Source organism: Electrophorus electricus, chromosome 15 (genome assembly GCF_041902795.1).
Source record: "Electrophorus electricus isolate QZ-2024a chromosome 15, ASM4190279v1, whole genome shotgun sequence".
NCBI lineage: Eukaryota > Metazoa > Chordata > Actinopteri > Gymnotiformes > Gymnotidae > Electrophorus > Electrophorus electricus.
In genome coordinates, this window is record NC_137511.1 from 20,498,714 (window position 1) to 20,512,981 (window position 14,268).

General features: G+C 43.7%; 1 protein-coding gene across 20 annotated transcripts in view; it reads left to right on the forward strand.

Annotated features, from left to right (window-relative positions):
• Positions 1–13,291: 13,291 nt before the first annotated feature.
• LOC118242396 (uncharacterized) overlaps positions 13,292–14,268 on the forward strand; it is a 69,998-nt gene continuing 69,021 nt past the window's right edge. For 12 of the 20 annotated variants that reach the window (XR_014117256.1, XR_014117255.1, XM_081697947.1 and 9 more), the window contains exon 1: positions 13,293–13,464. Coding sequence is in view for 16 of the 20 variants with exons in the window: in XM_081697947.1 (XP_081554073.1) it covers positions 13,410–13,464 (55 nt within the window). In the remaining 4 variants the exon portion in view is untranslated. Of the gene's footprint in view, positions 13,465–14,268 lie in introns of all 20 variants that reach the window. The other 8 variants (XR_014117258.1, XR_014117257.1, XM_081697943.1 and 5 more) reach the window with 3 other exon arrangements.

The following is a 14,268-nucleotide window of genomic DNA, read 5'->3' on the forward strand; positions in this document are numbered from 1 at the left end:
TCTCCCTCTTCCCGCAGACAAGCCTACTCCAGGTGACACTGCTTTGGTCAAATCATTGAACCCTCGGAAAATTGGTGAAGCTGTTTACGGACGCCCAACAACCATGATTGCAGTGACCCGAACCACTGTGCTAACATCGGGATCGGCACAGTGGATACACACCAGCCAGCTGAAGAAAGCACCGGTAGCTGACGTGTCCGACGAGCAAAACGCACCTTAACACATTCACATATAGTACAACATTTGTGATATAATTTCATGCTGAGGGACTGCCCCTTGGTGGCACCACACACCAAAGAAATACTCCATGGCCCTGTATGTGAATACACTTTAACATTGGTATTATAACGATAGATATCCTATCTGCCTATTAACATCTTTGTGCAGACTCTTTGGTCCTTTCTCTCCTGGTTTTCCTGATAAGTGCATGTAGAACCTTACTATTTGAATTCGTGTGATAATATTGGCATTATTATTTATTGACATTATTTTCAGTCTCAAAAGGTACAAAATGGGGGATAGTAGGCTTTCAGAGTCATTAACAAAAGTGTAATGGTAATTTAGCTTGTGTGGTCTCCCTGGTAGTGGCAGGAGAGGTAGAGCCAGGGAAGGACTGTCTGGTGTGTCAAGCATTCCATACACCCTGGGTACTGGTCCTGGTAGGTAATGTTATGGCAACAGCACTTAATCATAATTCATCAGGCTGTCAAATCAATATGGGAGTAGGGTTTATGTTAAATGTATCTAAGGAAGTCTCGCAGAACCGCCTAGCCCTAGATCTCCTCTTGACAAAGGAGGGAGGCATCTGCAAGGTCATTAATGAAATGTGTTGCTTTGACATCCCTAGTTACTATAACATCATTACTGACATCATTTCGCACATGAAGACCGCTATTGCTGAGCCTCCACCCGCCGATGATTCGTGGTTCAGTTGTTTAACTGACCTTGTCGGTCCTTGGGGATCTTGGCTCATAAACATATGTTTTACCATACTCCTGATTATTGTGTTGATTCTTATTTGTGGACCCTGTTTATTGTCACTGCTGTCTTCTTTCATAACTCACATTTTTACCTCCGTGATTAGTCATGCTAATGTTGCCTTGGTGCCTGCATATGAGAAAGGTCTATATACTGATATGTGATTCCTTTGGAATCAAAGGGGGGAGTATTGGATACTGGAGCCTTTCTGTCATCAGGCACCCAACGCAAGGTCTCTGCCTATAAGCGGCATGGCGGCTTGACCACGAGCTGGTCGCTCGCTCCCTCTTCTTGTCTCCTTTACCCCTCCCTTTCTTTTTCTCTCTCCCTGTCTCTCTTTAAGCACAGGAGTGGCTCATGGTGGGCACAGGAACAGCTCGTGACTCATTCATGCAGAGAACATCTAATCTATACTAACGTTGTCTCATTCCTTTCTAAGTAGACCCTTAGAACATGCATCACTTTTCTGTATCCTCCTGTAGATTGTAGATATAGGACACATATATACTCTGTGCTTTCCTCAATAAAGTGGAACTCTCTTGATTCACTACCTTAGTGTCAGTGTCTCTTGACTTCCAAGGATCTGGCTACAGAGGATGGAGGGCAGAAGGTAATTTGGAGGAGATCGAACCTCAAGGACTGGTCACTTTGAACCAGTTTCTAACAGATGCTATATTTACTTTTGTTTTCAGGGTTTTTTGGATTACCTGAGGACATAGTGTCTGACAGAGGAATACAATTTACCTCTCAATATTGGAGACAGTTTTGTAGATGGCTTAATATTATTGTCAACCTTTCCTTAGGTCATCATCCCCAGTCCAACAGAGCGGCATAGAGGACAAACCAGGAATTAGGATGATTCCTCGGGCAATAGAGTACTACTCATTCTAACTGGTCTGAATAGCTCCCTTGGGCAGAATATGCACATAATTCACTAAAGTACTCATCCACACAAATAATTCCTTTACAGTGTGTTTCAGCCAGCCTTCTTCCCATGGGATGACACCTCTACTGACATCCCTGCTCTGGCATGTCACTAGTTCAACAACTTGTTCAACACTAGTTCAACAACAGAGCCAAGAACTGGAAAGTGGCAACTGTTCAATTAAACTGAGCCATCCAGTCACAACAAATGTTTGCAAACTGCCGCTGACACCCCACAACTGTGTTCCATACAGGTCAGCGAGTATGAGTATCCACATGTAACATGAGATCAGGGTCTTCTTGCAGTAAATTAAGCCCCCGGTTACATTGTATCATTCTGACCTTCCATGTCTCCTTGCTAAAACCAGTTCAATATAGCCCTTTCTCTACAGGCTCTGCTCTTGTCAATCCTCCTTCTCCTCTGAATATAGATGGCCAGCCTTCCTATTTAAAGTGAGATCCTGGATTCTCACAGGCGTATGGGTCAATCATAATACCTAATTGATTGAGAGGGGTATGAACCAGAGGAACAATCATGGCTACCTTCGGGGAACATACTGGACCACTCAGTCATCTCTGACTTCCATGCTGCCTATCCAGATTGTCCCAGTCCCAGAGGCCAAGGTAGGCTGAGGGTAGTTTTTTCTCGGCCATCTGTGGATGCACCTGTCGGGGGCGGGGGGGGGGGGGGGGTGTTCTGTTATGAATAGCTCATCCACTATTTGGTAAGTCAGACCATGCCGCCATCTTCCTCATACCAAAATGGGAAACTCCCGTTCAGAGGGAGGTCATGCACTGGACAGACCAATTGATGGCCGCTCTGCAGGATGCTCTAGATGATGTGGACTGGGACATTTTCCGGTGCAGCACTGATGATGTCAGCGAGTTTATGGAGGAAGTAGTAGGGTTCATTGGGAAACTGGTGGATGACACGATCCCAAGAGCAACCATCAAGATGTTTCCCAACCAGAAACTCTGGGTGGACAAAAACTCTTGCATTGCTGTCTACAACATGGGAATCATCAGCGGCAACATGGATGAATACAAGTCTGTGGCATACGGAGTGCACAGGGCGGTGAGAGAGGCGAAGCGGCGCTATGGGAGGAAACTAGAGTCATAGTTCCAGCAGAGTGACTCTAGATGCCTGTGGCAGGGACTGCAGACGATCATGGACTTCCATGGAAAATGTTACGAAACTATGTATTATGTGATTCATATATAATCATGCTGATCCTTCTGTTGCCAAATGAATAATGCTGTCTGCACATTTGTATCTGCCTGTTGCTGATTAAGTTGAACATGTATCAGGAACTGTTAACATCAAGGTCAACTTGACACACAGCCCACACTGTTTGGAACCAGTTTGGGTTGGTTTGGAGAACAAACCAAGCCGAGAGCTGATTGGCTTATAGCCACAGCAACAAAGGGAAGAAGAGCTGCTTGAGAAAAGATAATTGGTTAAAAGAACAGAACAGGAGTAGTATAACTAGCCATGCTTTTGTATACTCGGGGCTCCCTCTCTGAGGTGAGCCAAACTTTGTGATCTTTTTCTTATGAAATTACTCTCTTAATCACGTCTGACAGAAACAGAAATTGGCGTAGTCGGCAGGATCAGCGAGGGGTACCACGCGGAGCAGCGGTGACTAAACTTCGAGGATGCTCCTCAGAGAGAAAACTGAGCTGGAGAAAGAGGGAAACCGACAAGAATACTGGAAAGTACCTAACCAGGGAGTGACGTCCTGCTAGACTCTGGTGGTGTACTCCGCCTGATCCAACGAACAGAAAGTAAGTGGTGGAATTACAGTAATTTAATCCTTAGAGAAGTCTGATACATAGAGCTCCGCCAGAGTTTGCCCTGGGGTGGGCCTGTAAAGCAGCGTAGTATAAGAGATACTAGTGCTCAGAGAGTCAAGAGGACTCTGGAGTCTGGGACTCCGTCAGCCTAAGAGAGTTAGGCACATTGCGTAGACGTACGAGTGTTAAAGAATAGACCCGGGTCGACAGGACGCCCTGTAAGAGGTGAAAACTCTGTTAACCAGCACGGATTGGTGGAGCAGAACTAAATTAAAGCAACGTCGGAGACGTGATTAACAGAGAGAAAAGAAAAAAAATAATAAAATAAAATAAAAATAAAATATTAGTACCCTCTTTACCCTTATAAAAAAAAGAGAAAAAAAAAAACGACATGACAATGGGTAAAGGACAGAGTAGGGAATATGAATTTAGCAAAGACAAGTTTTCCAGTAGCCTGTTCTTCCAAATGAGTAAAGACTATGGGGAACATGTAAATAAACACGTCCCATTTTGGATTAAATACTATGGGTTTAATGTATCGGGGACTTTGAGTGTTGCATATTTACTTAAATTGATTGAAAGAGTTAAGGTTAAACCAAGGTTAAGGTTAAACCAAGGGAGGCTGATAAGAAAGCACGGAAATATTTTGGTAAGAACAGTGAAGATATGCTGGAAAAGGCAAAAATGTGGTTAGAGGAAGCTGAAAAAAGACAGAAGCAGCAGGTAGGGCATAGAAAAGGTAATAATGAAGTGTTTCAGTGTGTTTCCTTAGCTGATCCTGACCTCGATGCCGCCCCGCCAAGAGCCCCCAGCTGATTCAACAGCCACAAGTGCTAACAAATCCACCTCCATATCCTGAGCCAGGGACTTCATCGCTAACATCAAAGCCGTCTCCATATGACGAACCAAGACGACAACTGGAGGCAATAACCTCACCAGTGGCTCATCACACTCGAAGTCACACCACTATAAAGCCATCTGCAGAGCCTGAGACAGGCTATGCCCCACAGTTCCCGATGGTGGAGGTATCTGGACCTGAGAGAGTGATTATGGTCCACCATCACTGGACTGCAGACAACATCATGAAAGCGGCCGACGGCCTGAGCAAGCCAGGTGACATCGGCGGACGACGCTTCGGACAAGAACTGATAGCATTCGTGCAGTCCTGCAGTCCAACTCAGGCTGAATTGAGATGGTTGCTGATGATTCAACTCGGACCGCAGTATAACCACATTGACAGAGGCTGGGTGAATGGAGATGTCCGTCTCGATCTGCCTGAGTGGAATGCACCGCCCCAAGGCCAACCTGACCTAAACGGCCCATACAGAGAGATGATAAGAGGACTCATCGAAAGAGTGGAAGCAGCATACCCAACAACTGTTAACACTGATATGATAGCAGCATGCAAGCAAAGAGATGATGAGCCCGTCGCTGATTTCCTCGTTCGTTTGACATGCATCCATACTGATCACTGTGGAATTAATGCACCAGCACAACATGCAGCGGGCCCCGGAGAAGTAGGGGCATGGGAAGCTCATTTGAGAAAAAGCTTCCTTAGAAAAAACTGCATAGGCTATAGTAGAGCCCCTTTGTGGACTATTGAAGAACACGGCAAGCATCATGAAACCATCCTGGGTAAGAAGGACGCTAGACGGGAGCGCCAGCGCGCTGACACCACTCATCAGGCAATGCTGACCATGCTCCAGACAATAGGGGACAGAGGAAGAGGTCATGGACGTGGCAGAGGACGTGGACATGGACGAGGGAGAGGAAGAGGCCGAGGAAAAGGACTAGAAGGGAAAGAGTGCTACAATTGTGGGAAGTTCGGACATTTTGCAAGAGACTGTACCGAGGGGGAGGACGAAGACGTCGACACCACAATTGCAGAAGTCAAGTTAGACTGACAGGCGGTGGAGAGGCAGGACAGCAACGGACCACTGAGAGAAGACGACAAAAGGGAAGTAACAAATTTAAATTACCAACTAGTACAGCAGATTAGTAAGGGGTCAAGAGGCCTCCCCGAGGTGATTGTGAACATAGAGGGAAAAATGTTAAGTTTTTGGTTGACAGTGGTGCCACCCACTCGGGGTTGAGAGAAGGTTTAATAGAATGTAGAATGAGACCAGGGTATGGGATAACAGTAATTGGAGTGGGAGGTCATCCCATTGATGAAAGGATGTCCGAGCCTCTCCGATGTAGTTTAGGAAACAGTCAATTCAAACAGCTTTTTGGTGTCAGAAACCTGTCCAATTAATTTGTTAGCTAGAGATTTAATGTGTAAACTTGGCTGCACAATTAGCAGCAACCCAGAGGGGTTATTTGTCACGTGGGAAACACCTACACAGGGAGTCCAGCTAGAGGCAGGAGTCCCTTTGTACGTGTATGAATTGCAGTGCACTGCTGGGGAAGTACTAACACATTTTATGACTGAAGTTAATAACACGCTACCTGGTGAGCTGACAGTCAAACAAAGTGACTCTATTCACTGCACAATGAAGGTCCATGAGGGATCTGATGTTGATTTTGAACAGAAATTTGACTTAGGGGGCAGTGACAGATTGATTATCACAGCTATAACATGGGATTGCGAGTGGGCTGCGGGAGTGGTGCAGCTCTCAGCTAAACAAAAATCTTTATATTCCATCTCACATGCAGCACCTCATGTGTCACTGGCTAGCGCACATGCTGACCCAGACTGGCAGAGAGTAGGGTTGTGGACAAAATGCGTGTTGAGCGCAACTGATTGGATAAAAGAACCCCAGTGTGAAATCATGTACAGCCCAAGCATAGGGGTGTGGAAAATGCCAGCCCCGTATAGGTTAAACTGTAAAAGGGGGGGTCGAGCTCATGAGTCCAAATATGGTAATTATGGCAGCCTCTGTTACCCTCTCAGAGGAAGAGGAAGAGGAACTGAAAACAGTTCCTGCAGGGTTATGGGCACAGGGAAAAAATTATGTGGGCTTAAAAGGATGTGAGCCTGTCCACATCACCCCAAAATCTGATTATAGACCACACTAGCACCAATACCTTCTGAAACCAGAGGCAGCGGAGGGTATTAGGCCAGTGTTCCAATCATTAAAACAAACAAGAGTAATCGTGCCGTGCCCAGATTCACCGGTACGTACTCCAATTTTCCCAGTTAAGAAACCAGGGAGAGATGAATGGAGATTTGTGCACGATTTGCAGGCTGTCAACGCGGCAGTGCACCCTAGAGCCCCAGAAGTTCCAAACCCGCACACCATTCTCTCTCAGATCCCACCAGACAGTAAGTGGTTCAGTGTAGTTGATTTGGCCAGTGCTTTCTTTAGTGTACCTGTGCACAAGGATAGTCAATTTTGGTTTGCTTTCACTTTTGAAGGAAAGCTATACACATTTACGAGACTGTGTCAGGGGTATTGTGAATCACCAACCATTTACAGCGCCGCCTTACACCGAAGCCTAGAAGCTTTAGAGCTCCCTGAAGGAACAGCCTTGCTGCAATACGTTGATGATCTTTTGATTTGTGGGAAAACACGAGAAGCGTGTAAACAAGCCACGGTGGCACTGCTACATCATTTAGCAGGGGAAGGCCATAAGGCATCCAAATCCAAATTACAGTTTTGTAAGCAGCAAGTGCACTTTTAGGACATGACATTACTGAACAAACGCGCATGCTGACTAAAGACGAAGTAAATACCATTTTGACTATACCAAAGCCCACGACGAAAAAACAGCTGCTGTCCTTTTTAGGCATGTGTTCCTATTGTAGAATGTTCATACCATCTTATGCAGAGCATGAGGGGCCACTCAGGAATATAATACCGACCAAGGGGTTGAATTCCTTTCAGTTAGAATGGACGCCAGAAGCCAAAACAGCCTTTACAGCACTGAAGCAATTACTACAGGTCATGCCCACCTTAGGCATTCCAGATCCCAATAAACCATTTGAGCAGACAGTAGATGTGAAAGGACAATACATGACAAGCGTTTTAACGCAAAAACACTGGGACAAACAGAGGCCAGTAGCCTACTTCTCAGGAAAGCTGGATGCAGTTGCAGCAGGCCTGCCATTGTTGCATAAGAGCAGTAGCCGCAGCGGAGAGGGCTCTAGTAGCGTCCAGAGATATAGTAGGGTATGCCAATCTAACCCTACACGTTCCCCATGCAGTATCACGAGTATTACAGGACCAAAAGGTAGCGCATTTATCCACTCAGCAGTGGCTCAGATACCACACAGCCTTATTAGACATGCCAAACGTGACTGTGAAAGCATTCCCAGTTTAAATCCCTCCACTCTATTGCCTACAGAGGAGGAGGGAGAGCCCCATGACTGCCAACAAGTGTTAGAAATTGCAACATCTCCCAGAATAGATTTAAAGGAGGAACCAATACTTAATGCGGACCTGGAATTGTTTGTGGATGGTTCAGCCAGACGTGACTCTCAAGGCACTAACCGAGCAGCATATTCCGTCGTGTCACACACAGAAGTGGTGAAAGCAGAACCACTCCCATCTACCTACTCAGCGCAGGCAGCTGAACTTGTCGCACTCATACAGGCATGTAAGCTAGCACAAGATAAGACCGTGAATGTCTGGACCGATTCCCGGTATGCTTGGGGAGTGGCACATGACTTTGGGGCCATTTGGAAACATCACAACTTTCTCACCAGCTCAGGAGCAAAGATAAAGAACCACCACCTAGTAGCAGAGCTGTTGGAAGCAATCCAACTACCAAAGGAAGTAGCAATCATAAAGTGCGCTGCACACACAAAAGCAGATGACACTGCGTCAAAAGGGAATGCCTATGCGGATAAAGTAGCTCAACTCACAGCGTTACAACCGCTCAAACCACAAATGGCACAAACAGACACTGAAACCAGAATAACTACCAAAGACATACAAAAACAAGCCACTCCACAAGACTACGCAAAATGGAAAAAAGGGGGATGTAAACAAATAGGAGGAATATGGGTACACCCGGATATGAGCAAACCATGTCTCCCCACTTCTTATATGAAAGGACTAATTGAGATTGCTCATGGGAGAAGTCACATGAGCAAAGGGGGGATAGTGGAGAGCATAACAAGACATTGGTATGCACCAGGAATAAACACACACACCCAAAATCTTTGTTCCCGGTGCCTGGTATGTGCACAAAATACACCACACGGAGACAATCATACCAAACACGCACCCGCCGGACACCCGCCGCCCAGTGAACCGTTTCAACATTGGCAAATAGATTTTGTAGAACTAACACCAGCAGAAGGGTAGAGATATATGCTTGTATGTGTGTGCATGTTCAGTAAGTGGGTGGAGGCCTTCCCAACAGGGAAACAAGATAGTGATGCAGTAGCAAAAGTGCTACTGAGGGAAATTATTCCCTGGTGGGGGTTGCCACAACGAGTGTCTAGTGACAATGGAACACCCTTCGTACATGAAGGGCTAAAGGCTCTGACTAAATACCTAGGAGTGGATATGAGAAAACACTGCAGTTATCACCCTGCTAGTGCAGGGGCAGTAGAACGGGCAAACGGTACCATTAAAGGGGGTCTAGCTAAATTAATGCAGGAAACAGGCATGAATTGGGTAAAATGCCTTCCCCTCGTCCTGTGGCAATGTCGAACCAGGCCGCAGGCACGAACAGGACTATCAGCTTTTGAGATAGTGTTTGGACGGTCTCCCAACACGGGGATAGGTCCGCCCGATTGGGATACTAACCTGATCAATGAATCGCTTTTGCAGTATTGTGTGTCTCTGCACAAATCTCTCTCCCATGTGTCTAAGCAGGTGAAGGCAGTCCTTCCTGAGGTGACAGACAATCCCCTCCACATGCATCAGCCAGGTGATTGGGTGCTGATAAAAGACTTCAGGAGGAAGCGGTGGAGCCAACCCAGGTGGAGAGGACCATTCCAAGTACTACTGACGACACAAAACCGCATGGCCTTGGACATGCTCCTCGCTAAGGAGCGGGGAGTGTGCTCAATGATAGGCGACCATTGTTGCACGTACATACTGCCCAATGATGCACCTGGAGGTAATATCTCCATGGCCTTGGACCATATGAGTAAGATTGCTGACCAACTTCGTGTTGAAGAAGCTGGAGTGAGACCTTGGGACTGGAAACGGGGATCTCTATTCTTAACATGGAAAAGTATTGTAATTATGATGATCCCATCCATTTTACTACTTGCCTTGATTATATGTTGTGGACCCTTGTTATGCCAGTGTATGCTTAGTACTATTCGCATGAACATGGATACTAGATACCAACTCATTCAGGTCACTGAAGAGGACCTGGATGAGGATAACACTTTGCATCTGCACAAAGTATTCTCTGATAATTAACAAATGATCGTATAAGAATCAAAGGGGGGAAATGTGATGGAAAATGTTATGAAACTATGTATTATGTGATTCATATATAATCATGCTGATCCTTCTGTTGCCAAATTAATAATGCTGTCTGCACATTTGTATCTGCCTGTTGCTGATTAAGTTGAACATGTATCAGGAACTGTTAACATCAAGGTCAACTTGACACACAACCCACACTGTTTGGAACCAGTTTGGGTTGGTTTGGAGAACAAACCAAGCCAAGAGCTGATTGGCTTATAGCCACAGCAACAAAGGGAAGAAGAGCTGCTTGAGAAAAGATGATTGGTTAAAAGAACAGAACAGGAGTAGTATAACTAGCCATGCTTTTGTATACTCGGGGCTCCCTATCTGAGGCGAGCCAAACTTTGTGATCTTTTTCTTATTAAATTACTCTCTTAATCACATCTGACTTGCTGTTTGTTCAAAATTCCACAACAGACTACAGGAGCCCAACCTCCAGACAGATGAGTGCGGATGAGTCTCTGGCGAATGAGCTAAAAACATTCTTCGCTCGCTTTGAGGCTACAAGCACCAAAAAGGACAGAAAAGCACTCCAGAGGGTGGTGCATTCAGCAGAGCACATCATTCAAATGGAACTTCCTGACCTGCAGACTATCTATCACAAGCGGTGCCAGACCAAAGCCAGGGGGATTGTGAAGGACCCCACGCATCCCAACAATAGGCTCTTCTCTCTGTTGAGGTCAGGGAAGTGTTTTTGCTCCCTGAAGACCAACACAGAGAGACTGAAGAGGAGCTTCTTCCCGCAGGCCATTCAGGCCCTGAATCAGGGCAACTGATGAACTGTGGGGACCACTCTGTGCACTGCGTATGATGTCAATAACATCTTGACAACTATCTTGTAAATTGTAAACTATAAATTGTAAATTGCAACTGGTAATTCTACACTTTGTATATACACATATATACATATAAATATACATTGTACATTGTGTATATATATATGTATATATACATATTATATTATACATATACTGTATTTATCACTGTATCCCTGCATCCCCTCAGCTCGGACAGAGCAGTGACAAAAAGCATTTCACTGCGAGTTATACCATCTATGACTATATATGCGACAAATAAAACTTTGAAACTTTGAAACTTGAAACCTCTTCGTGATGTATTGCCATAATAGTATGCATACCAAGCATTCTCTTTTCCTACTGATTTTTCTGGCTACTGATCTCTTTTTCCTTCCCAGACTATACCTCGTTCCTAGCCCTTCAGTTCACTTTTTATCTAAGAAAATAAACTTTAGTGCCACACTAATACAATTTTCATTTTTGCTGGGGGCAATAACACTGTCAGAACAGAAGTTCCAAATTGTCCTGTATATTACATATGCTGTATCATATGCATCTCTGTCCCAAGATAGCTGTCAGATCCTTCATTTTACATCTGCATGTATTTTGAATGGCAGGAGACCACCTTTACACCACTTAAGATCCCAAGTTTCTTAGGATCTTCAGCAGAGATGGGGAGATCAACTATACATCCATATACTTAATTGTCCCTACTGTCTTTTCTTCTCACTCTTTACTTTCTCCTAAAATAACAAGCTGCATTGAATGTGCAAGAAAGTGAAATGGTATGACTCCTTCTTATATTTAAATGTATTTATTTGGCAGACACTTTTGTCCAAAGCTTAAAACCAAATACATGTCTAGTACAAGCTTTATGCTGACACATTCTATTGTATTGTTGATATTGTACAATGCTGACACATATTTCAGTAGTACAGTATACTCTAAAAGTATGTAACAACTGCTGGGTGATTTACACAAGTTCTTGCAAGGTGGGTTGTGTGAGGGGAAAAAGGGTTTGTTTCAACACAGTGTGACTGTATTAACAAGCCAGTAAATCTCTATAAAGAGGCCAGTGGGAAGGAGGGCCAGAGGAATCCCAAGCCCTGGGGAAACTATAGCAAAGGCCTGAGTGACCTCCAAAGTGGAGAAGGTGTAACTCAAGGCATTAAAGACAAGAGTTAGACCCAAGAGAGAAAAACAGACCCAAGAGACAGCGCTAGGAATCTCTACCCAACAACCCCAGATCCCCCAGACCACGGACCCCCCCAACAAACAGCATACCAGGTAAGTATTTCATACTAGACTGATGCTTTAAAAAAAACTAACATCTTATCTTCAACTCAGAGCAGACAAGAACATGAACCTGAATATCTGGTGCCTGTGAATTTGAGATGCAATGGATCTTTAGCTCTTTGCTGATATCACATATACCCTGTATTATGAGCTATGGTGTCATATGGTATATATCAACTTTATTCCCTGGACTAGGTGCTGTGGGATTACATGGTGTAAATTATCCATATACTCTGGACTAGGTGCTGTGGGGTCACATAGTGAAATATATTTCAACTGATATAAAAATGTTAAATTATGGTTTTTTGAAAACTTTAATTTATTTTCAATCCAGTCCTGCTATGCTCTAGATTACATGATCCACTTCAGGATGAGCATGATAATTAGTATTGAATGAACTCTTACAGAGTTTAATTGAACACTCTGTCAGATAACATATGATACCAAAATGTAAAATTTGTAACATTGGAGGTTTAAGCAGGATGCGGGGACGAGTCACATGGAACATAAGCATACATTTATTTTACATGTAACATTCACATTCAAACACACACACTAATGGAGTCAAACCAACAACACAAACGTGTAAACAACGACAGAAGGAGAGAAAGAGAGAGAGAAAGAGAGAGGATGTGACCAAAGATGGAGGGAACACAGACAATAAATTTAACGGGGGGGGGGGGGATTCACCATAACACAGAGAGGGGGAACAGAGACAGATCACTTTAAGAAAGAGAGAGTAGGGAAAGGAGAACACAAGAATGCAAAACCACATGTTTTCTTGACTGTGGGACACAAATAATTCAGACTTTTTACACAGTTTATTTGAAATTGTGTTTGGTATTCTTTCCTTTACTCTATTAACAGCTTTTAAAGATGTTTCACATTTAATATCATGCCAAAATGAATGAATGCATTGAACTATGTGTTTAGATAAAAATAAAACCAAAAAATACCCTAGTGGACTATTGGACTACATCTGCACCACTGTATCTAGCATAACAGCCTGCAAAATGGCAGAACTCCAGATCTTTTTTTTTTTCTCAGAAAATAAGATTGAGATGGCCAATCACATTCTTCCTTGACGCTTGCGGTGAAGAGTGCTGTATAGTTAATGGTCCACTGGAGTTCTGTCTATTTTTGGCACGTTCAAATCCACTCAGTATAACATTCTGTGTATTTGTAGGAAAGTGAAAGTATAAGCTTTCACCGTTCAAGTGGCAAGACCGTTAACTTCCCAAACATGAAGACGAGCCTCGTTATTTGCTTTGCTCTGTCGGTCAGTGTTCTCTCTAATGGTAAGCTATGCTTTAAACAATATTCTTTTTTGTTAGTATATTTTAGATTTAAACTAAATTGTATAAACGGCGAGAAGTGTTAAACGTGGCGACGTACACAATGGCTAATGCCCCCCAGCTCTACAACGAGTTGAACGCACCGTCTGAGCCAGTAGAATCAGTAGCTAAGTGGATAATAGAACGAAAGTCAGATCTCTAAAGAGAAAAGAGAAAAAAAATCACTAAATGTGCACGTTAAGAAACACAGAAAAAAAACAATCGCTGTGGTCATAGATTTCATTGTGCGTCTAAATTCTTTTGTTCAAAATATTTAAACATCCGATGTAATATCCTTTTTATATAACCCTTTTATTCATTTAAGTTTGTATAACCCCAGAATTTTAATTCTGAAACAACTTTTAATCTAGTTAAAGAAAACGAAAGTTATAAGAAAGACTTTGATTTAATGGTATCAATAGAAATGTTTACATTGCAGTAAACGTGTGCTACGAAATATTGGCATAGTGGCACGTTTGTCCTGAAAATAAGTGAAATCTTATGATATTATCCACACTACAATGTGTAGTTGTGCCAGGTAGATATATTTGATTAATGCAACATATATTACACTATCACTGCAGTTGAATTTGTAGGCTTAGCAGACACACAAAACAAACAGGACAATGATGCACCTTAAATATAAGTCATAATACCGTAAACACGATATCTGTCCATTATACCTCTACACAAATACCTTAGAGCCTCATTTTGTCTACAGATCATCACCTTTATCCTGCCATCTGTGTATGTACCATCCACATAACA